The following is a 23,847-nucleotide window of genomic DNA, read 5'->3' as shown; positions in this document are numbered from 1 at the left end:
AAATCATCTCCTTGGAAAAGAATTTTTTTTTTTACCCAGTCGGAAGGTACCTGACTGAATTCTCCGATTAAAATTTATATAAAAGGAAGATCGAACGTTTTGTAGACCGAGGGAGGATACAAGGTGTACTTAAAATCAGTTATCGATACATAAACTCGAATACCCTGTACTTGGAATACATACAAAGTAGCAAATCGTATTTTCTTCTTGGCACGTACACGACATCTGCGTCTTTTATCTGTTTCGGGAAAACTCTGAACTTACTCTGAACCATGTCATGTCGTTATTGCTATTCAAAAATTTATAACATCGTTTCTGTGATTCAAACGTGTTATTTTCAATCGCACGTTGACGTGCTGTTAACGTTAGAAAAATAGCATTTATACAAATAAAACGCAGTCGATTTTGATTATTCGTTACCGCCAATCTGTGCACGCTGCTCCGGCCACAAATATTTTCGCAGCAAATACGTGCATAAAAAAAATCTGCTAAAAATTAAATTTGCAAACATTTCTTTGCTATGCACATTTAAAAAACAAATCGATAGCAACCTGAGATTAAAAAACACGACTCTGTTGATGCGTCTGTTACTACAATATATGACGGGAAATCGGACAGATTGTTTTTAATAAAACTGAAAGCATATATGTAAGGGAGCTGAACTTAAAATCTGCCTGGACTAAAAAATTCGTCGCAAAATTCATGCTGAGAGTGAGAGTTGCAGGATGGCAAATATAAAATACACGGTATTGCAGATACAACAGAAAGTATTGAAAGCATTGAAAATTGAATTCGAACTATTTTTGTTTATCCTTTCGGTGAAAACACGTTTAAGCATTCGAATTAAAAGGAAGGGTAGTTTCTGGTTAAACTAAGCTTCCGATTTAATTAAATCCTCGTAGGTTTACTATCGGCGTAATTACCGGACATACGCGAATGGTTTAATTGGATCGTATCTTTTAATTGTGCTCAGCTTGATACGAAAAAGAATTCAGATTAGGCCGCTCGAGATGTATGAGGCGTGAAGGGTACGGCGACGAAGAAAAAATTGTCGTCCGTGTTCTCTCTGACACAGATTTAACGGAAGTACTTATGCAGCCTGGCACATTTGGAATTGCTGAAGCCGTACGAGCACGTTAGTGTGCGCTGGCTCGACCGTGTGCAGACCTTTATGGCAGCACGTGCGTGTCATAAAGCGAGTGTTTCCTCGAAAGAACATGGAAACGAAGACGGACAGGCGGTCTTAATTCCTCGCCTCTTTTTACAAAATAAAATGTGGACAAATTGGAAGGCTCTCGACGTCTTTGAAATAATTTAACCTTTGGAAATGGCGATGAAAAGGCGAAGCAAGATATTCCAAACTCTATCGGTTCTTTTTTTTATCGAAGCATTCAAATCTCAAAGGAGATTTAAAGTAACGAAAACGTGAATACATCCAGTTTCTATCAAGTTTCGATACCGACTGTAAATTGATCTGTTATCGAAAGAAGAATGATTTCACGTTCCAAAAGAAATTGGAACAATATAATAGATTTTTGAATGTCAATGGGCTGAGTATCCACTCGAGTGGCTGATCGTTCAACAAGTGCATAATTCATGCTTTTCTGCTAGCAAGAGTAAAATTGGCCTCGTCCCACTATTCGAGTCGGAAGAGTTCGTATCAAAGTATAATCTTTTTCTTATCCCTTATTCCTTGTTACATTGCGTGAATTTATTTTACACGCTCGCGTCTCTTAAACGGCGAACAAGGGAATCGTTTATCAACGAGATACGCAAAGTCGAGTAAACAAATAACAGCAGCGTGATACGTAATTTTCAAACAATTGAGAGCGTCGACGAACGGTACGGTCGTCAAACGGGGACAATTTCTCAAGGAACAAAGCAGCGCGCGCGGGCTTTTTAAGTAAAAATTCAATTTTACGGTCCACCGCACGACTAAATCGTCAAAATTGCAACAAAGCGCCCGGAGTAACTACAATGGCGAGGATCCGCGATAGAGCGCTGGGTACCAGAGTGACATTCGTGTAATGGAATATCGCGACAGAAATGTAATTCTGCTTCGCAAATCCGTTGTCTGGTTTTCGCAGACAATTACGAGGTAATTGTTAATACGACTCGCAATTTCCATTACAAACGTCCAAAGTGCTACCACGACCCCGTTCTTCTACCTAAACGATATTATCGAATGAATTATTATTCATTATTTTATTACTTTTGGTTTTAAAATAGCGTGAAAGAAATATCCTTAGAAAAGAAACGTTTAAGTTATTCGTATCGTTCAACGTTAAGTTTGTTCTTTATTCGTCGTCGCTGCGTGCCGAAGATCCGAGTTTCGTCGATGGAAAGCCGTTCATCGATCTATTTTTAAAAGAAACGCGCTTCGTATTGTCTCGCGGCACGAAAATGGGATCCTCCTGTTGTTCGAGCTTTTCGAACGACAAACTTCTCGCCGTGACGATGAGTTTCCCAATCGCCAGGTCCTCGTAGTTCGTTAACGCGTGTCCGCGTTCAATCGAATTCACCGGATCGGGCACGATGTTGATTAAAATTCTCTACATTAATTATCGAGCGTCAGATTGGAACGCGAAACACAGTTAATTGACGACGAACGGGAATTTCGATGACTGGGACGCGAATTGTTGGCTCCCCCGGAAAACCGATTCGACGGAAAAATATGAGAACGTACCGTCAATACTTCGTTCGAATTAATCGATCGAATGACGCTCGATCGAAATTTCCACCACCGTGACCGTTTGCAACGAACTTTGTTTGCGTGTACGCTGGGATTTTGGAGCTTCGTGCTCGTTTCAATTTTGGAGAGCAACGAATTTCGATGCTCTTACAGTTAGCTCGATCGTATTCGATCGATTTGTTATAGAAATACTTTCGCGATAGTAGTAAATTAATTGGCTCGTATACTCTATGGTAGTTTATAAAAAGTTGCAAAAAAAATAATAAGTGAAGATATCTAGCATTCTTTCACAGAAAACCGACGATTCTTTAAGCACGATAGTCGCATGAATATTTCGCTGTCGCGTTTGTTATCGTTACGCAAGTAGCTTTTATTTCGCAAGAAACAAAAAAAGTTTTCGCCCGTTCTAAAACTGACGCAGTGTCGCGAAAGGCGGGCGACTGGGGGAGGGGGTTTAAAAGAATTCTTTAAAGACTGAGACGGCGACGGCGACGCTTAGCCACGGACCGACGATTTGTGAGAAAAGTTTGGTAAAATTGAAACCGTGGCAGACTCGATGAGCGTGTCGTGATTCATGGCGGTTCATTTCTCAGGTGGGACCGTCACAGTTCATATCGAGAAACAAATGCAGGGAACTTTCTGCGGTTTCCGCGTTGAGGAATCGCGCGTCGTCGATCCGTTCTTTTTCGTCGTCGACGAAACAACGAGAAACGACGAGTCGTTGGATTTATTCCCATTTCGCTGGCGTTTCTATTCAATGCGCCTACACGGATAATCATTCGTACGAAAAAAGCCGATATTGAACACGGAGACGTCGAATGTTTCGTCTTGAATTTTACCCGTGGAAAACGTGGAAAAACATTGGGAACGTTCGCGTCGTTGAAACTCTGACGAGCCAGACGCGGCTAATGGAGTAACCGGAATCAGGGCTGCGTGCAATGAGACGTGAAAAAAATCACTCACGAAAACCTAGCGAGGCCAATAACATAACGTAGACTTTTAACGCAAGCAATATTTTATTCAACGTTTCGGTATGGAGTGAAACAGATGAAATCCTTGGCTTCGACGTGCACCGAACCTAACAGTGGTACGAGGACGGACAATGGTAGGAAAATAAAAAGTAGAAAGCGACGATATCGAGTATACTAACCGGAGAAACAGGCGATAGGCAGCAAGGAGCAGACACCCAAGTATAACAGCAGCAACACTGTCCAACCATGACGCGGCTCTTGGCAGAAGTCCAGCATTTTCTCACTCGGTAGGCCACCGATTCTTAGACCCATCATCGTGCCTCATAGTTTTCGTACCGGCCACGTAAACGCGAACGTTACACCCGGATCGGGGGAAACTTTAATAACGCCTCCTCGAGCGGCTTCCTTCCTTCCCTCCTTCCTTCCTTCCTTCCTTCCTTTCTTCCTTCCTTCCTTCCTTCCTTCCTTCCTTCCTTCCTTCCTTCCTTCCTTCCTTCCTTCCTTCCTCCCTTCCTTCCTTCCCTGTGGCCTGTTCACACGTAACGCAGACTTCAACAACCCGCCGAACCCGCCAAACTTTCGAACGCTTTCACTCGTCGGCTCGTCGCGAACACAGAATCTCAGCGAACACTTTGCACTCGATCGTTCCGTACACTTGGCCAAGCTTTTCACTCCACGGCGCGGTCAGGGGTTTATTTACGACGACTGCTCGGTTCGTTCCCGTGAAACGATCGGAGATAAGCGCGAGACCCGCGGATAAGAAGAGGAAGCTGCGATAGGTGTGTTAACGCGTGACGTTTTTGCAACGACCAAGGCTGCGGAAGGGCTGCGCGATAACACCTCGTTTACTTAAGAACGCATTCACCGGCGACAACCGCTGGATAGACCCGAGAATCTTGCAGCTTTCATCGCTGGAGTTCTTCGAGGATGAAACGGTCTTCCCGTAGTAATTGTTTTTAACTGCATTTTTATCTCTTAATAACGCGTCACCATCGAGTTGGTACCTCGTAGCGATGGAACAGCCGATACCAGGAGCTAACGAAACATTCTGAAGAATAAAGAATCGGTATTTAACCCGTTCGCGTTACATGAAAAACGTGTATTCGAGTATCTCGTCCAAGAGTGCGAAGAGGTTAAATGCACGTTGCTGTTCTTTGCTCGGAAGGGAAACGAGGCAGCAGGATGTTTTAATATTAAATATTAAATTGCGGGAACGTTCGGGGGATGTTTAAATTTAATTTACCACAAATGTTACAGAGTTAATTGAAACTAAACATCTGTAGCGGAAATTGAACGATAATAATGCGGGCTGCTGGTTTTTGATCCGATGTCGTTGCGATAGTTGGAGGGAGAATGCGAATCGTAGGTTCGTTTTTCGACTTTGTAGAAACTTGTGTAAAATAGAAACGTAATATGCATTTAACAATAGTATGAATAGTAACGGAGTAATAGGATTGCTTCTTTTAACTTTTTCTGGAGAGATACACAGGCTCATGGAAGTATTCGACCGGTGACATATTCACAATTGAAATTGACACAAACCGTGTCTTGACTTACAATTTTGTAAGAATATAGCGAACAGTGGACTTACTCCAGTATACAGGGTGTTCGGCCACCCCTGGGAAAAATTTTAACGAGGGATTCTAGAGGCCAAAATAAGACGAAAATCAAGAATACCAATTTATTGATGGAGGCTTCGTTAAAAAGTTATTAACAATTAAATTCAAAAATTTCAAATCGTTCTGGAAAAATTATTTTCGATTGCGGGAGTCAATTACAATCATTTTTGGTGAATACACATACTTCCGAAATCCTACCCACTTTCGAGAAAAAAATTCAAGTAACTGCTGAAAGTTTTCGGCGAAAATAAAAAATTTCAAATCGTTCTGGAAAAATTATTTTCGGTTGCGGGGGTCAATTACAAGCATTTTTGATAAACAGACATACCCCCGAAATCCTACTCACTTTCGAGAAAAAAATTCCTTACCGAAAATATAATTTCTGGCTAGAAATGTCTGCCCGAATTTTCATGCGAATCTTTAAAATGTCATAACTCCTGAACGGATTGGAGGATTTTAATGTTTAAAAAAGCAAACTACGCGTATTTTGATGGAGAATATGTACAAATCGCAAAAATATTCGAAAAGTTGGTCCTTGTCCCCGCAAAATGAGGAAAACCCCTTAAAAATGGTCCAATTTTCAAACAGCCATAACTTCTACAATTGTGAATATATTTCAATGAAACTTTTTTCTGAAGTAGAGCACATGGGTACCTACAAAAAAGTATTAGACAACTTTTCTGGAGGGCGTCAAAAAAAATTACTAAAAATCAAAATCGAATTTTTAAGAAAAATCGACAGGGGGTAGGTGTCTAAATTTTTCGGCGAAAATAAAAAATTTCAAATCGTTCTGGAAAAATTATTTTCGGTTGCGGGGGTCAATTACAAGCATTTTTGGTGAATAGACATACCCCCGAAATCTTGCGCATTTTCGAGAAAAAAATTCAGTACGGTCGGAACTTTAAACGTTAATAACTTTTTAACGAAGCCTCAATCAACAAATTGGTATTCTCGATTTTCGTCTTATTTTAACCTCTAGAATCCCCCATTAAAATTTTTTCCAAGGGTGGCCGAACACCCTGTATAAGCTTCGCAATTTCATTCATAGATTTTTTCTCTTTGTACCATTTTACTATCAGTTCTCTTTCTGACTTTTTCCGATTCATTTTGCAAAACTTCGATTTAAAATAAATTACGACGCAAGATTTGAACAGTGTTTGTCTTAGACAAACTGTGTATGAACTGAGCAATATTATGAATACGATGATTGTCCTTACAGTTCAAATACTTTCGTGACCTACTATATGCTATTAAATCTGATAAAGTCTTTCTAACTCGAGTATGTGTTATTTGATTTCAATGAAATTCCATATTATTCTCACATATTTTCCATACGCAATATTTACGACAATTTCAAAATATTTACTGTACTGTACTTAATATTGATTTTTACCAGATTGGTAAATGGAAATCAATTTTCCTTTAAAGCATTTAAAAAGTAATAAACATTTACATATATGAAACAATTATTAGTTTAAATTCATCCACATATGAACATTTTTCGTCAGAAATTGACGGTTTGTGTCAATTTCAATTAGGAATATGTCATCGTTCGAATATTTTGGTGAGCCTGCATATGTCTGAAGAAGCTCCAAAGAATACTCATCGAATATCGAATGTTGCAAATTCGGATCTAACGTGTAAACAGTCGTTGGCCTGTCTCTATTGGCCGCGGTGCGCTTCCCGTTTTCACGAGAACGTAATAAAACTAGAAGAATGATGATAAAAAGATCGCAACACGCGTCCGCGTTTATCGTCGCGCTTAAAACCGAAAGTACACGGTCCACTTAGGAGCACGGTTTCCCGGGAACGTACGGGCGATAAAAAGACGGGAGGCTGTTCGAGACGGGCTCAGGGCTACCTTTGATATTAGAATAAACGTCGTTCCGGGGAAGCTCCGGTGAAAAAGACCCTCGAGGAACAAGCGAGAACCCCTCGTTTTCGCGAAATGGCATCCGTCGGAGCGGTCGCTCGTCACGAGCTGTCAAATCTCGCGAGATCTCCTCTCTCGCGCGCGCGCTATTTATAGCGAAAATTTGCCTGACACGGTGCCGGTCGCACGCGCGTGCATCGTTCCCCTTAAAACCTCCGTTCTCCACCCCCACACTTTCGAGCGGAACGAGCGCAAAGCCCTTCTGCCCGGGAGTACACATAATTACCAAAGTTAATTAGAGCCTTGGAGATGAAAGAGAGTGAGAACGAGTGCTGGATGTTGGCGTGGGCTACGTTTAAGGATGTATTAGCCGGCGGATGCCGGGGCCAGAAACGGCGTTAAAACGTGGCAAAACGCTCGAGACCGAGCGTCGCGAAAAATCTGGAGGGTCGCGTGTCCCTTCGTTCGCCGTCGGGGTATACTTTGCGTAAAAAAAAAAAATAATACCACGAGTGGTTCCTCCGGCAACGTAGAAACTTGTTGAATACACCGCGTTAATATCGAGCGATGGTTCTCTTTTCTGTGTACTTTCGAACGTCGATCGGTTCGATATCTAATGGGGAAGAATGTTACAACACTCTCGAAATCGTTGCAGCGATTCGTTAGTCTGGTATTAAGAGAGAATATTAGAAGAGACTTTGTTAACGATAGTCATGGTAGCTGGCACGCTTTGCTCGTGTAAATTTCACTTATACCCGAGGCTTGGTATTTTCTATTTTGACGCAATAGCGTTTGCTCAAAGGATGACTGTTACACCGCCCTCCCACACCCTACCATTGGCCCTGACTCCCCTGTCGCGCGCCGCCCCGCCGAAACAGGTCGTCATCCCTCTATATACCGCTCAACCCCCTCCGGCTGCTCTCACGTGCACTCCAGCAATTGGTTTTTCGTGTTCGGCGCACTCCGATGTCCTCGAAATCCTAATTTCACGTTTTTCATTCTCGATTCGGCGTCCCGTGGAAAGCAGCGCCCCGTCATCCGACAGAACGGAAGTCCCTTTCGCGCGATATCCGTCGCGGACATCGCGATACTTTTTTTTTTTTTTTTTTTTTTTTTTTTTTGTGGCGAACAAAAAAGAGGGAAATGGAATTAAAACTTCCTACTGCCGGTGTCGCGAGAATAGACGAGCAAATCAAAATGGAAATGGTAGAGGAGAACAGAAACAGAATTTAACGAAATAAGTATGATTTACTCGAATCTCCGGTTCGCGATTTCGCTTCTACTTTCGGCACCATTTGGCATCGTATCACTTATCACCGAATTCACCAAACTGGAAAACTCGTCACTGATATCGACAACGATTTCGAACGATAATGTTCGAGAGGATCGATTCGGGGAACGATCGAAAGACGCGTGGTACCGGTATGGCCGTGCAAGACGCACTAAATCCTGGTGGCACGTCCGCGGCCGACCGAACCCTCTAACAATAAACTTAGGTGAGAGACGAGAGACAAGCACGAGCAGACAGTCGACCGCACGCGTGACAAAGCGGCGAACGCTTGTGCTCGTGGCGTGCGTGCGTGCGTGCGTGCGTGCGTGCGTGCGTGCGTGTGTGAACCACACTAACGGTGCGTGAATCAACGCGGGACGAGCCACTCGAGCCTCTACGCGTATCCCACAGGATCATGTTTGTGGGAGTGCCCGAATCGCGGTTGTGTGCGAAGAAACCGCACTCTGCTGATCATCCTCGTTCATTTATTGCCATCAAGGGGGCAGACTCGTATAAACCGTGCGAGTAACACTTGTTTTTGGCAAATTTTTTAGAACGTGAAACTGTAAAACACAGTAAACTGTTCCTTGTTTTCCACGACGCGTTATATGTGTCTTCCTTAACGTTCCAAGTTATATTACTTTTTCATTTTTTTTTACTTTTTTAACGCTAGATTTACGAACACTTTTTTATTGTAATTCGTTGTGTTGACAGTTACATTAAAATGCATTTTTTCTTTCAATTAAGGTATACAGAGTGAGGCACAAATTAGCCCCCACGATTTTTCAATCCTTTTCAAGAAATTGCAGTTGCTTAAATTTAGAAACAAATTGATTTTCGATAAGAAATTAAGACCACTGTTATATTTTTAAATGAAACTAGGTATTTTTAACTCCATAGTATCATAAACGAATTCAACGATCTTACAGAGTCACTTACAATAAAAGTATGAAGTTAAAAATACCTAGTTTCATTGAAAAATGTAACAGTGACCTTAATTTTTGATCGAAAATCAATTTGTTTTTAAATTTCAGCAGCTGCAATTTCTTGTCCATTAAATACTAATTAACTTCGATAGGAAACATTTTTTTGTCAGACCATCGAAAGGGGCTGAAAAATCGTGGGGACTAATTTGTGCCTCACCCTGTATATTCGTATCATTACATCAATTGAATTCAACATAAATTGTTAACAAATAATATTTATGAATTCTGTGACGTTAGGTTTATTATATGATATTGTTTAAAAATAATAATAATACGCGGTTCTGTAGACAAAGGGGTGGTTTTTCCGTAAAATTTTTATTTGAATCATGAATTAATTATCATGGATTAATTAATATTACGAATGAAGTAGGTTCGTGCGTAAAACGAGGCTGCCCCCATAAACGCGCGTCGATGGCACTGGTCGTGAAAGCGATCCGTGATTTTCAACAAGCCACGCGGTTTTTCAGTGACCCTCTCTATTGGTCAATCGGTTTTTAGAGGAAGTTCGCGATGGGGAAATTGGATTTGGACGACTCGAAAAAATTTGTGCCATCGAAATCGCTCATCGCGGTACGTTCTAAGCGGTTTGTTGTGTACGGTAGAATTTTTGCTGGTTCCCTTTCGGAGTATTTGACGCGTTCCCAAATTGAAAAATAATTTTACAAAAAACGATTACTGCTAAAGTATCGTTTGTTTAACCCTTAATTGGATTATTGGGGCCGCTGTGGCTCTCTGTAAGTTTAAAATGATAATTGTTCAATATATATCAATATAATTATTTGAAAGTTTATGTAATCTTCCATTAGTTCATTGTTTTTTCCTTTAAAGGAATGTTGATTTCCATTTACCAATTTGATAAGAGTCAACATTAAGTAAAATAATTCATTTTAGATTGAGAGTCCACTCAAGGGTTAATAAATGTTATAATTTTCTTACTATTTAATACGATCCCCTGCTATGGTTTTACACTTGTCTCTGGCAGCGTACGAGCTCCACGGGGGTTGAATGACTGGTCGAACAGGAAAGAACGAAAGGAGAAGCGTTCGGGCGTACGTGTGAACGTACGAGATTGAATGTGTAGAGTGTACGAGATATTATTCAGATAAAATATTCATGGCTATCGGGACTTGCGATCGGGCACGCCTTTATTTTTTTCGATGAATAGAAACGGTGCTCGCTGCCCCCGGGGCTGCCCGTGGAGCACAAATTCTTTTCCTCTCGACGACGATGAGAAGGAGTAACAAAACGATAAAAAGGAAGAAACGAAGATGGTCCGGGGAATCGGCTCGCTATCGTGGACACCACTCGGAAAGTAATATCGATAACGTATATTTATCGTCGTGGATTGCGCAGAGCTTTCGACACGGCTGTAAAGAATATTTTCTGACGCTGTGCAACAAACGTAAAAGTTGTTTTGCAACATCGTTGGACGTAGAAATAATAAGAATTGTTAAAGAAATAAATGACACCATCGGAGAAGATTTAGATACTGAGATTTCTCATAAATCATCGGTGACATTCAACGATATCCCGTTGAATTTAATTGCTATTTTTGTGCGTCAGACCACCGCGGCTGAAACGATCCCCCAAGATTTGATTAAAATCCTAATTTGCGTGGTTCGGAAATTAACTCGGTAATGGAATATATGTAAGTTTGCTGAATTAATTATTAACGGCTCGCAACTCATTATGGAACTATTGAAATTTTCATCGGAGAACAACTTCTATATATTCCTGACGCAATAATCCTTCGCGCTTAAAACTAAATTAAGCAAACTTCCGAACGCGTGAATCCCGCCGAAATGGAAGCAAAAATCGTTAACAACGTTATCGTAGGAAAAAGAAAGAGCAAATTTACTTTGTTCAAAAGTAATTACGGATTTCGCTGAAATCATTTATCAGGTTACGCTGTAAATTTTACGTTCTTCCGTCAACAAATAGGTGGAGAAGCAAAGGTGTGCGTGAAGTAGAAAACGTTTGGTCGAGTCGACAATTTTTTTGAAATAAAAACCTTTTCCCAAAAGTATCTCACGATTCGAGAATCCAAGATATTCTCAGATTATCGCATACATCTCGTAGAAAGACAAAAGACGAATAAAAATTCAATCGAACCGTTGTTAATAATACGGTGAAACGATACGTTACGATGTTACCAGTCGGCAAATTAAATTCAATTAATTTCGTCCAAGTTTGTTGCGCGGCCGACCTAAAAATTGCGATCGTGCAGACCCTGTAATTAAATCGACCGTTCCCCGGAAATAATTGGCTGTATAATTGACCGGCGGACAGGCCGTGTAAATAATTACCTGACCGGTTCCGTCGAACAGTAGGTAAATAATTCTGGAGCTCGCCAATACGATCTTTCAGAGTTATTGAACAAAGATAAAGAGACGGCGAAGCTATTAACAACGACGCACGATTAACATTTCGAATCAGCGGAAGTAATTCAGCTTTGCGAGTCAGTAAGCAGAAAGTTGTTTATCGCCGTAAAAATCGACGACTCTTGAAAGAATTGAATTAAAATTAAGCGAAAAAACACGAAGAACGTACGTACAAGATGAAAATTTTCATCGTGAAGATAATGTTCATAGAAACATTTACCCTACTCAACCTTCTATACCGAGTACAAGCATTTTTGTATTTGAATAATTCTCGTTAACAATTCGCGCGCGTAATATTAGAATATTTCGAAAATAGTCATCTATCGACTGTATACGTTCCCAATTAATGGAAGCATCAACATCAATTTATCTTTATTGGAGCATTTTTTGTGACTGGAAAATTAACTTGTAAATAATACACCAACTTTTTAACGAACGAGTCGAATGAATCATTGGTGAACGTCCAGCTCGAAATTGTTCATATTGGTTCCTGCTCGTTTCAGTCGTTTGGCGAGATAATTTTTAAATAAACGACTTCCAAATGAATGAATTGGAAGGATCTATCGCCTGGCTACCTCGATCCCTAGAAGTAGGTAAATTAAATGGAAAGATTCGTACCTAAAGCTATCGTTTTCGAAAATTTCTATTCAACGTGTTGTAAACTAATACTATTTGGGGGGAAAAATCCATTCGATTATGGATCGTAAGTTTCCTCGTTTACAGAAAACAGAACTATGACGCTAGAAATAATATATTGATTAGAAAAGCTAAAATTGAATTCTGGCCCAATGCGCGATCCCACCGTCGGGATAACGTGCAAAATAACAAAAGAAAAGAAACGAGGGACGGGGAATAGAGGGACTATTATGTCTCTGGTGCAACGGTTCGTCTTGGCGAATTCTATTCGCAGCCCTGGCGCAGATAATATCACGTATGCCAGTCTGTGCGTTAATCACGTAATAGTGGGTGGCACTTGAATTCGAGAGAAAGCGTCTACAATTTACAGGTCGACGGTATAATAATGGAGAGAGGCCGGGTAGAACACGAGGAAGTTCAGCTGCTCGGATTCCCTCTCTCTGGTCGTCTCCGCTACTTCTATTTATAATCCTATTCTCTTTATAAGTGCACAAGTGCGAAACGGTCTTGCGTGGCTCCAAATTAGCCTCGTTATCACGATATAATTAGATACGGCGCGCGGTTCCGCCGCGAAATTCGGCGGGATCCCGATGTAATAACATTTCAACGATACTACCGATTTATTTTCCGCTCTTCCATCCGCGTCCGGGCTCGCTTCGTTGAAATTTATTCGCGATTTCGAGACTCTTCCGCCCGGGTTGCTCGGGGTCTCGAAAAATTATCGGCGGTAATAAATTCCAATCCGTCCGTTCAAACGTTAGGAAACTTTTATTTACTGCAGGATTCTGCGAATACTTTTAATGTCGCCGCGCCGTTTGGTTATCTGTCAGCGCGATATTGTAAGTGGCGCGATGACTTTTTGGTAAAGACGACCGACACCTTTGTAATTATACCGCATTCTGGAGTGATCTCGAACCTTCGAGAAGGTGTCGGAAGTGGGAGATTCTCACCCTTTCATTTTGAAAGACACGAGCCCAGTAACTATCTACAGTGACTGTCACTTAAAATTGCATTCAGTCGATTTCCATTTATAAATCGTAAAATTCACAATAAGTGACTAAAATACATATACAGGTATATAGTTTGATGCTCCTTTGCTTAATATGTTACAAAAATAGAACAAAATTTTCAGTAATATTTTATCGTAATATAATGGTGCAACGGGAAAAGGCGATAGTTGCAGCCACGAGGACGAAGGACCGTCGTGTCAGTAAAGGAAATTGAAGGGTACGGAAGAGAAGCGGGAGAAATTTCGAAACTTCCCCGGCGATATCCAGAGGGAAGGGGGGCAATTCGTCCGAAAATCGGTCGCTTAACGAAAGGGCGAAGGGATCTTTAGCGTGGGGGTTCGTCGAACGAGGGCCTCCGGGACGCGTGTACGAGGCTGATTATAGCGCAGGCCAGGTGGTCCGGGTCAGGCAAAGACTGACTTAGAGGCCGCGCCTCGGTACCCGTGGTAATCCTTTGATTACAACGTGTTTCGAGCCTCGGCTGAATCACGAGGACGCGCGCGTAAGGTGATATTCCTGAATGGCGGGGCCGGAAGCCGAAACCGGGCCGCATAAAGGAGGATATACAACGGAACGAGGGCGAGAGAGCTAGGATCGGTGCGGTGGGGCGCGTACACGTATAGCTGGATAGCCCGGTGCTGATGCAGGATACACGGGAACGAGCCAGCATAGCGCATCCGGTGTACTCTCGGGTAATGAAATACAGTAACATTATATCCGCGATATTCATCCGCGATGCGGATGGCAAGCCGCGGTGTATCGTTACACAGGGAACGTTCGGCCGTGCATACGACACGACGCGACATGCGTGTCACGTCCTGGGAATACGTGTCCAAGGGTATCGCGTACCGTCTGAATTAATCAGGATTCGGGGAAGCCCACGAGACGGCGATGGGGGCGCGGACAATTAAGAAAGAGGCCAAGAAGCTTAACGGGGCCGACCCTGACCCACCCACGCGCCAACGTTTTTATAGCTCGCTCTAGCAAAAATGATAGTTGTACGAACGGACAGAATTGTGTCTTCCTTTTTTTTTTTGGTCGTTCTCTCGAATGCATCGTGAAACGTGGCACCGCATCGAACGATATCCACTTGCACGCGAACGGCTGACCATACGGAAGCGCCATAAAGCTAATGATCCCTAAGTGATCCGTACCACGACGACATGATGACTGTTGTGTTAGGGAGGATGGGATTACAACCGAATAGAATGGAACGGGATGGAACATCCCATCATTATCCAATGATCTACGTCTCTTTAGCGACGTGCATTGCCACACCTCTTTGCCTGCGACGGTCAGAAAGTTGCTACACGATTTGCCTTTCGTCGACTGCTCTTAACAGAAAATCCACTTTGAGGATACATATTACAATAAGAAATCGCGTATAATAGGTTTGAGTTAATATTAAACTTACCAAAACCGGTCAAATGATCGTTTTTAAAATTTCGTTTAAGATTTCTACCATACAATATTATTTTAGCGCCATTTAACTTCGCTTTTCTTATAGTATACGTACAATAATTAATTTTTTAGTATTCACTTCTATTCTTATTGTTTATTTTCTGAACAAAATATGTAGTCTATCTTACCTACCACGACCGGTTGAATGATTTATATTTCTTTGTAAAAAACTGGACAAAGATACCAAATTCTGGTTAACTTCCGATGTAAATAGGAAATATATGTATAGCAAAGACGAAAGGAGAGAATCTTCAGTTTCGACTGTCTTACAACAGTTTAACAACGCATATTAAAAATAGTTAAACTTTAGACACGTGCAGTTCCGAAGCTACTGGTGTTTTTTCCATAATTGAGCCACTGTTAGAAGCGGCAAAGCTTCCTCTTTGAAATAGTTTTTGGTTTATGTCGATCCGACTTTCCGTTTTCGAGATATCGTAATTTATGTAAAGGGGTAATTTTTTGGATTCGACTATCTCTGTTTCCGTCTAACGCGTCAGACCTCTTTCTCTCGCACGCGACTGGCCGAGTGACGTAGTGTATACTATTTACTAGAATCACGTGCGGTCAACAACCTTGCTAAGACCGTAGTAAGAGTTCATTGATCTCGCGACGTAAACAAACGCTTCGAACCCTTATATTTCCGAAACTAGCCACCGCATCGACTTGAAACTAATCGCTATATCTCCGGAACTAATTAGGCTATCGACTTCAACAAACGCTCATTTTAAAGGGCTTTTCATCCTCTATCCCATAAACCTAACAGCTATTCTAATTTATGTTACCTTCTATGTTTATTTTGAAATTTAGTTTGATGCTATATAGATAAAGAAGTTTCAGCAATTCCTATTGAATTCCTATATAACGCCGCGCCCAGCCACATCGTATTCAATAGTACGCGTACCAAATTTATTTATCGGGAGTAACTATAAAACTAGTCTGCAACGCATACTACGAATCGTTAATCGGTGCCTCGTCTAGAAGAGGAATGAAAGAATAGAAAACTAATGCTAGTGCGTATGTAAATTTTAAAAGGAATAAATTAACTCCCAAGCTTTAAATATTAAAAGCAAAAGCTAGCTAAAGATAATGGTTGGAGGACACGATTGTTGCAACTTGATTGGTATATCCAATATCGCGTTTCACCAGTGAGTTTAACGTTATCACCACGCTACTTGTCTCGAGCGAACTCACGCGTATAACGACCTCGAAGACGAATTCTGCAAGGCTCGCTTTACCAAACGTTCCACAGTGTTAACGTATCAGTATGTTTGCCGTCTAAACCACGGTATACCGCAAGATCGTGCCGGCTATCCATCAAGCTCTATATCCGGAGTATAGGATGGCCACCTGTATCTCGCTAAACAAGATTTACCTCGCTATAGATCATCGAGTGCGTGATCGAGTGGTCTTCCCTAGTACGTTCCATGAAAGAAACAATTAGTCCCGGAAGGATAATGGGTACATCGGATGTCTAGAGGACGTGATATCAATCGCAGGAAACGCTGGATTTCAAACAACGTACGTCCCTTCTAGCGGGCTTCCCAACCGAATCGTCAGAGCTGACGACGTCGAAGATAAATCAAAGCTCTTTAATAGACAATTTGAACGGTACTTATCGGGATTATCAAATTGATCGACCGCAATTTGTAGGCAAAACTATTTATTTCGGCGCGTTTACGGGCATATACACATTTATGTATATCCGCTACAAACGCACGATTAATGGAACGTTAGAATTGCCCATTGAAAAGTAGACACAGAAAAGGTTTCCGGTGTTGCGGAGTAAGTTTTACCGCAGAATTCCGTGCAAAACCACGGGAACAGAATTACGAGATGGATACAGGGAGACGCGAGAATCGATTAATGGGTGAAATGGCAGTGCGGTTTCACGACAAGTAACAGATATACTATCTTTTTTATGAAACTGGCACAAAGGTAAAGAAATTCGTAAAATATAGAATTTCAGACCGTAAAATGATTTACGAGGATCATTCGATAAGTGAAAAAACAAAAGCAAATTATATGTCAATTCTTCCAATGTATGTACCTCTTACCATTCACTTAACAATGAATTTTTTAATAAAATTCTTTCGAGAAGTGTACTTTTAGAAAAGCAATGTCCTGTTAAGAGATTTTTGGTTTTCGATAGTGTTACACCACTCGAAATTGTTATATATTTATTTGTGGGTCTACTAAAGAATATTGACTATTTTTTCCAATTGAAAAATATATCGAATTGACGCGTTCCAAAATTCTAGTCAACGGTGAAGAGTATGTGACTGACAGTTCTACCGATGGCGGGAGATCTATGGCGCCGGACACGTGCGAATGGCGTCATACACAACACACGTGTTATAACCTCGATTCGTGTCCATAGAGTAAACGTTCAAGATGTTAGAAAATTATTTACTAAAGAATCATTTGGGTGACTTGGAGGAAATTTTAAACGCTATGGATGTCAATATTTTCTATTCGGTCCACGTAAAGTGAGTGACTTTTAAATGCGTTTGTTTAATAGTAACCTATGGGAGATCGTTTTGCAGTTTTGTATCGCTATTCGAAGCAGACGCCGATGTAGCGCAAAAAATTCTGCGGTACCCTAGGCATTATTTGCCAATGTGCGACGAGGCAGCAATAAAAACACAAGAACAAATAGCAAAGCCAGAGCAAAGTGTGAAAAAAAGAGTAATAACAAATTACCATAATTAGCGACATAAAATATAGATATACTTTGAGTTTGTGCTGCATTAGACAATTGCATTATTCCAAATGTTAATTTAAATGCTATGGACAGGTACGTATCAGAATTACAGCTGTACCAGTCACGGTGGACCAAGGGCAAATAGGACAACTGGTTTCAACCAGTGGCATTGCAGTGAAAATATCACAGCCAACTGTGCTAAAGCTTATTCAAAGATACAGTTGTAAGAAGTGCAAACATGTTGCTCTTATTAAAGTATGTTGTGCATATTACAGGATTTCATCTTAAGCCAGATACTTTTGTATTAAATATTATCCCTTTGTAGTACCAGTGGGAAATACAAAATTTTATAGATATTTCTGAATGTGAAGCATGTCATGCAACAAAATTAACAACTCTCACAGATTTTGATCTAGAAGATTCATCTGATTATCAGGAAATAAGAATCCAAGTACATCATTATTTGATTCAACAATTACTTTACTATTAATTGCTTTGTTAGCTTTTCTAACTTTCAAGTATTCTTAATTAGGAAAAAGGCAGAGTAGACACCAATAGATCTTTTGCTGAAGAAATGCAGATTATCTTATTGGATGATTTGGTAGATAAATGTAGGCCAGGGGATAATATTGAAATTAGGTGAATTTCTCTTACTTGTATATTTCAATAAAAAAAATAAAATTTCTTAATCGACGAACGTACATTTGTAGTGGTGTAGTTGTACGGATATGGGGACAATTAGAAGTAGGCGAGCGTTCGGAAGCAACGACCATTATGTTAGCAAACAGTGTCTCGGTACGTCGTAAATTATCCGAAACAGCGTCTACCCAAGAGATGAGAGATATTTTCAAAAATTATTGGAAGCAATATACTGATAATCCTTTACTTGGTAGAGATAATATTTTAGCATCAATTTGCCCCCAGGTAGAGCAGTTTAAAGCATAACTCTTACTATAAAAAACATAAATACAAAGATTCATAACCACCATTGTAATTACTTGTAGCTTTATGGGATGTATACAGCAAAATTAGCATTGGCTATCGTTCTAGCTGGTGGTGTGCCAAAGTGTAATGAAAGTGGTAATTATTTATTGCAATCTTTTATTATATGTTCTCGATACAAAATATACTTAATATTAGACAAAAAAATAAAGGGGCACGCGTACGAGGTGAACCACATCTTCTTTTAATCGGCGATCCCGGAACTGGCAAGTCGCAATTGCTTCGCGCGGCGTCCCGTCTAGCTGCAAGATCGGTTCTTACAACCGGCATTGGATCAACAGCAGCTGGACTTACAGCGACTGCTGTTAGAGTTAGTTAGCTTAATGCGCAATCTTTTCTCTGTAATAATTAACATTTAAAGCATTCTTGTTTCACATTTGCATATGTAGGATTCGGACGGTTGGCATTTGGAAGCTGGAGCCTTGGTGTTAGCTGATGGCGGAGTCTGTTGCGTAGATGAGTTCACGACAATGAGTTCACAGGATAGGACTTCCGTGCACGAGGCCATGGAACAACAAACGATATCAATTGCCAAAGCTGGGTTAGTAAGTACGCTAAACTCTAGATGTTCGGTCATTGCAGCTATTAATCCAAATGGCGGCCAATTTAATGACGAAGAAGAATGGGAAACGAACTTAGGGAATCCCCTTTTGTCGCGATTTGATTTAATACTTCTTTTAAAAGACAACAGAAACCCAGAGTGGGACAAACTGACGTCAGATCACATTTTGAGAGCCGCTTACGAAATTAGAGAAAACACAGCACAAACGTAATCAAAATTTTCTACGGAATTTTTGTGTTTCGTTTTTATTTATCGATTCAAGCAGTTTTTATTTTATCAGACATTCAAAAAATCATATTGAGCTTCTGAAATCGGAAGGTCTCTGGAAAGAAGACACTTTACGAGAGTATTTGGCGTATATACATTCTTTGCATCCGGTATTGACGAAAGAAGCTGAGCAGGTTCTTAGAGCGGCTTATCTTTATCATAGATCTCACCCAGATAGAAGGGAAGAGAGAACAACAGTACGACTTCTAGATAGTCTTATTAGGTACAAAGAGACAAACATCTTTGAAGAAATGTTATAATTTCTTTGAAAACATTTGAAAATAATTTTCTTCAGATTAGCTGAAGGCCACGCTAAATTAATGTATAAATCAAAAATTGAACTTATGGATGCCGTATACGTAGTTAAATTAATTGGAACAGAAACTGCCTTTGAGACAGATCTCGGTTGTCCGTTTCCAACAGATCCTATGGCGGTATACAGGGCTGAAGGTATATAGTGTATTATTTTCGTATTAATTAAGTGACTTGTATTGTAATTACTAGAATCGAACATCCCCTTATCTAATCGCGTTCAAAAGTTGATTCATGACATTTCCCTGATTCCAGCTAAAAAGTTATTGCGGATTATTGGCTTAGAACACTTGATAAATTTGTTGTAAATATTCCCAAAAACGAAAAATCTGTGATTGATTAGTCCGATAAAACAAATTTTTTTTTTATGAGTAAACTAAATCTTTTATTTGTCACTTTTTATATTACTGCTTACATAAGTACAAATATACCAGCATATTTATAAAATTTAAACAACTTTCTGTTTATACAAAACGAATTACATACTCTATTGTTCATTGTTATGTAATAAAGGTATATAATAATCATTGTAATCAAGTTAAACATTGTTTTTTATGTAAAAATATATTTAGAGGGCATAATCTGTTTGATTTAAATTTCAACAAATAACAAGGTCTTAACCCTTTTTTTTATATCCCGAACATTTACTTGATATCGATTTTCCAGTTCAATAAGACGATTCGATACACCCAATAAAGTAACAGCAACGATATAACCCAATTTTTCATAGTCTATAAATAATTTATCGATAATTAATAAATAATTAAACATGCGTAAAAGTCATATTTTAAAATATCCTTTACACGTATATGTATATACCTTAAACTTTACAAAGTGATATAATACTTCAAGGACCTAAATAACAAGTACTTAATAAAGAAAGGCCATATAATACACAATGCAAGGAATGTATAGGATATTTAGGAGTAGATAGAGAACATTAATAATATGTGTCTAATAGATAATTAAATTAACGCATATCGATCAACAATTGAAATTAACTCTATACTAATGGACATAACCATTAAAGTTATTTTGATTTTCAGCAAACCGAATGCTTTTCATTAATAAACCACAATATGATGATATCATAAAATAATGTCGCTAAAGTAGAAAAACTAGCAAATATATTTATGTATATAGAAGCAATAATACAAGAATTAGTGATATGGTTATTAATAGCTCACTCTTATTAGATGATAAATAATTTGATGACATTCGTTAGTTAATAAAAACGAAACATGACATATAATTTGCATATTAGATGACACGCACATTACGCGATAATCACATTTGAAATTATTATTGCAGAAAAAATAATACACGTTATTTTTTAAGCTTTCGTGAAAGTATGGGTTCATATTTATGAATCGATCAATAAATTATACAATTTCGTTCAAAAAAGCATGCATATACAATATTTAACAAAATAATGACTCTAAATAGATAAATACAGCTTTTCAATGTAAGAATAGATTTTCCGTGAAACATTACAGTTTCATGTATGCATTAAAACTAAGAACTATCGGTTTACTGAGCGGTAAGAGGTTAGGATACCTGAAGAATAAATTTTGTAGAGTTGCGCAATCATCTTAATAACGTGGTTGATTAGCAGCGTTAGCCATCTGGGCGCGGACAGCTCTTTCACCGACGACAGTTGCTGCACTTTGCACATGTTCGTTACGCAAAAATGTTGTAGCAAATTCTTGTTGTGCTTTCGACATACTCACAGCATCAAGAGAACGATAAATACGATGAATCTATGGGAAATATATTCGGTTTCTTAATTGTAATATATGATCCGACGATAGAAACAAGATTTACTGGTACCTTGGTCAACAGTAGGAAATCACCGCACGCGGCAAGAACAAAACAAAAGGCAATGAAGAGTAGTATAAGGCCAACAAAGATTCCTTTGACCGATGAGTCAAACATTGTAATTGCCGTTATTATACCACTATAAATTTCAAAAGTTCAAAATCAAAATGTTGTAAATATAAGTTCGTTTTTAAAAATAAAAATCTTACCAAGTTCCAAAACCGGGAATACCAATGGCTTGGATCGCTGTTACAATTAATTGAAAGAAAAATACGAAGAAAAATACCATAAAGTTGAACGAACTGTCATTTCTAAAAAAAGAAAACATGAAATTCATTTTAAATAAATAGCAAATGTCAAATTATTAATATATTAGAAAATACATACTTGAAAGCTCTGTATGCAGGTCTAAACCAGCACAAAAAGGAGAATGGTATAAACAATATGAGGAATAATATTCCAAGACCAAACGTTGAGAATTTTTCATTACATAATATTAATATAAATCCACCAATAACATTCAAGACCAACACACAGCCATGGACTGTAATTTAAAAGTAAAGAATATTTTGGACTTTGTTTTAGAAAACAACTATTATATCAATGTTTAATACATTAGACTTACAAATCCATAAACGATACAGTTGCCTGACTACCTTCTGAAACTCTGATTGAATCTCAACTTCTATATCTTGGTAGAAACAAGGTTGGAAGCAACATTTGTCAGGCAAAGGTGGCCAATTGTTCGGTTTTGCTTTAATATCAAAAATTTTTATTAATATATTTATTTTTTATTAATAAATATATCAAACATATTATTAATTAAATACTCAAACTTACGATAATATAGGGTATTTCTCATATCTTCTGTACTTGCTTTCAATTCTGGCTCTGATCTTTGCTAAAATATCATAATTTTTCAAGGATATGTTAAAACACAGGGATTTATCATTAAGATGTCTTTGGATATAAAGCTTTGCATATATTTACATCCGATGTAGGAGACAATGTGCTCCCAACCGATTCATTAACAGTTGGCCGAGAAGGACGATGAGCATATGGAGGTGGTGGAGTTTTTGGAACTGATGGAAAAAGCGTTGCTGGTTGCTGGGTGGCTCCAATTCCATCATAAATTGGAGGATTTGCAGCACCTCTAACTTGTCCAGTCCCTTGTGTGCCTTGTTCTGCAAAAGGATTATAATCCTCCAAACCCCTACTAGCTGGTGTAGAGGCTACAGCTCTCCTAATAGCAGGATCCTAATTGAATTAAAACAATTAACAAATAAAACAGATTTACATAGTTATATATATGTGAAAAAATATAATATAGAAATATTATTAAATGATACGCGCTAAGGCGCAATAAGCATATACATTATTTAACTTCCTCAAGAAAATATAACTCAATTACAAATATTTAATTTCCATTTGACAGTTCGACACGCAATATTGAAGGAAGCAATGCATGCCTTGTTATAGCCTGCATTAAAATACTCACCGAAAATGGATCATTGATATTCGGTTCCCCGAAGGGATTCTCATCAAAACCAGACATCTTACTTGATGTTCAACAAAGCACTTTTCAACGTACCGTTAAAAATTAATAAGACTTTGATACACTCAAAATAATCTTATCTAAACTTGCCTATACTTGATAATCCATTTCGTTGCAATTTCATACAATATCGCCGGTAGAGCAGTCGAGGAACATAGTAGCCGTATGTGAACTACAGTCACGTCTATCAATAGCGGCGTTAGGTACGTTTCACAGAACGCAATATGATATTAAACAGCGTTCTCAAGGCGACGATTGAAAATTCTTAACACTAAACCTACTACCACTTCATGTATACCCACTCCTACTATGACTGGTCAAATGACCAGTCTTTTTCTCTTTTACGAGGCAACGTACTTCTAATTTTTGCATTATATGTATAGAAAGTTGTGTTTTGAAGTTTATTCGTAAGATATCCTTCTTTTGTATGTCTCATATTTTTTCTTAAAACATTGAATTCTAAGAACCTGTCCAAAAATATTCAATACTTTTACTCTGAACGTGCATTAGTACTTTAATAGTATTAGATAATTAGTAATTTTCATCAGATAGAAGATAAAACGCTCTTGAAAACAAATTTTCTTTGAAGTTGATACCGTAGTTAATTTCGGAGAAAACAATTATTTACGTAAAAATGTCATAGTAATTATGCAAACACCCTGTATACAAATTTAAATTAATTTTCAATTAAATAAAAAATTTATGATCCAGGTATATCGCACACCAGTCGT

At 39.0% G+C, this 23,847-nt stretch overlaps 4 protein-coding genes across 7 annotated transcripts in view; 2 read left to right on the top strand and 2 right to left on the bottom strand.

Annotated features, from left to right (window-relative positions):
* The window catches only part of LOC143343287 (zwei Ig domain protein zig-8), a 105,599-nt gene extending 101,483 nt beyond the window's left edge, over window positions 1-4,116 (bottom strand). The window contains exon 1 of the mRNA XM_076768040.1: window positions 3,843-4,116. Within this exon, the coding sequence (XP_076624155.1) occupies window positions 3,843-3,978 (136 nt within the window). The 5' untranslated portion in view covers window positions 3,979-4,116. The remainder of the gene's footprint in view (window positions 1-3,842) is intronic.
* The window catches only part of Cbs (cystathionine beta-synthase), a 378,127-nt gene that overhangs the window by 108,766 nt on the left and 245,514 nt on the right, over window positions 1-23,847 (top strand). The gene's annotated exons all lie outside the window — the stretch shown is intronic.
* LOC143343658 (DNA helicase MCM9) lies at window positions 16,635-20,496 on the top strand. The gene is made up of 13 exons (XM_076768766.1): window positions 16,635-16,834; window positions 17,158-17,385; window positions 17,443-17,584; window positions 17,694-17,855; window positions 17,926-18,051; window positions 18,133-18,239; window positions 18,311-18,524; window positions 18,605-18,680; window positions 18,755-18,912; window positions 18,992-19,371; window positions 19,445-19,654; window positions 19,727-19,881; window positions 19,999-20,496. The coding sequence occupies exons 2-13, from the start codon at window positions 17,291-17,293 to the stop codon at window positions 20,049-20,051; spliced, it is 1,878 nt and encodes a 625-aa protein (XP_076624881.1). The 5' UTR covers window positions 16,635-16,834; window positions 17,158-17,290; the 3' UTR covers window positions 20,052-20,496.
* Scamp (secretory carrier membrane protein) lies at window positions 18,769-23,277 on the bottom strand. 4 transcript variants are annotated; one of them, XM_076768768.1, is made up of 9 exons: window positions 23,060-23,277; window positions 22,552-22,818; window positions 22,402-22,462; window positions 22,187-22,315; window positions 21,949-22,105; window positions 21,771-21,872; window positions 21,574-21,700; window positions 21,301-21,503; window positions 18,769-18,904 (listed from the first exon to the last, which is right to left on the bottom strand). In XM_076768768.1, the coding sequence occupies exons 1-8, from the start codon at window positions 23,114-23,116 to the stop codon at window positions 21,336-21,338; spliced, it is 1,068 nt and encodes a 355-aa protein (XP_076624883.1). In that variant the 5' UTR covers window positions 23,117-23,277; the 3' UTR covers window positions 18,769-18,904; window positions 21,301-21,335. The 4 variants fall into 4 exon arrangements, with proteins under 4 accessions (XP_076624883.1, XP_076624885.1, XP_076624884.1 ...); XM_076768770.1 differs by having other exon boundaries at window positions 18,792-18,901; XM_076768769.1 differs by having other exon boundaries at window positions 18,810-18,941.

Source organism: Colletes latitarsis, chromosome 7 (genome assembly GCF_051014445.1).
Source record: "Colletes latitarsis isolate SP2378_abdomen chromosome 7, iyColLati1, whole genome shotgun sequence".
Classification (NCBI taxonomy): Eukaryota; Metazoa; Arthropoda; class Insecta; order Hymenoptera; family Colletidae; genus Colletes; species Colletes latitarsis.
This window is presented reverse-complemented; position numbering and strand designations above follow the sequence as displayed.

Coding starts and splice junctions, on each gene's coding strand:
- LOC143343658 (XM_076768766.1), top strand. CDS start 17,291: ATGTTAGAAAATTATTTACTAAAGAATCATTTGGGTGACTTGGAGGAA. Junction 18,525..18,604: donor TAGCATCAATTTGCCCCCAG/GTAGAGCAGTTT, acceptor AATTACTTGTAG/CTTTATGGGATGTATACAGC. Junction 18,913..18,991: donor TTACAGCGACTGCTGTTAGA/GTTAGTTAGCTT, acceptor TTGCATATGTAG/GATTCGGACGGTTGGCATTT.
- Scamp (XM_076768768.1), bottom strand. CDS start 23,116: ATGTCTGGTTTTGATGAGAATCCCTTCGGGGAACCGAATATCAATGAT. Junction 22,106..22,186: donor ACTGTATCGTTTATGGATTT/GTAAGTCTAATG, acceptor TTTAAATTACAG/TCCATGGCTGTGTGTTGGTC. Junction 21,873..21,948: donor CCTGCATACAGAGCTTTCAA/GTATGTATTTTC, acceptor TTCTTTTTTTAG/AAATGACAGTTCGTTCAACT.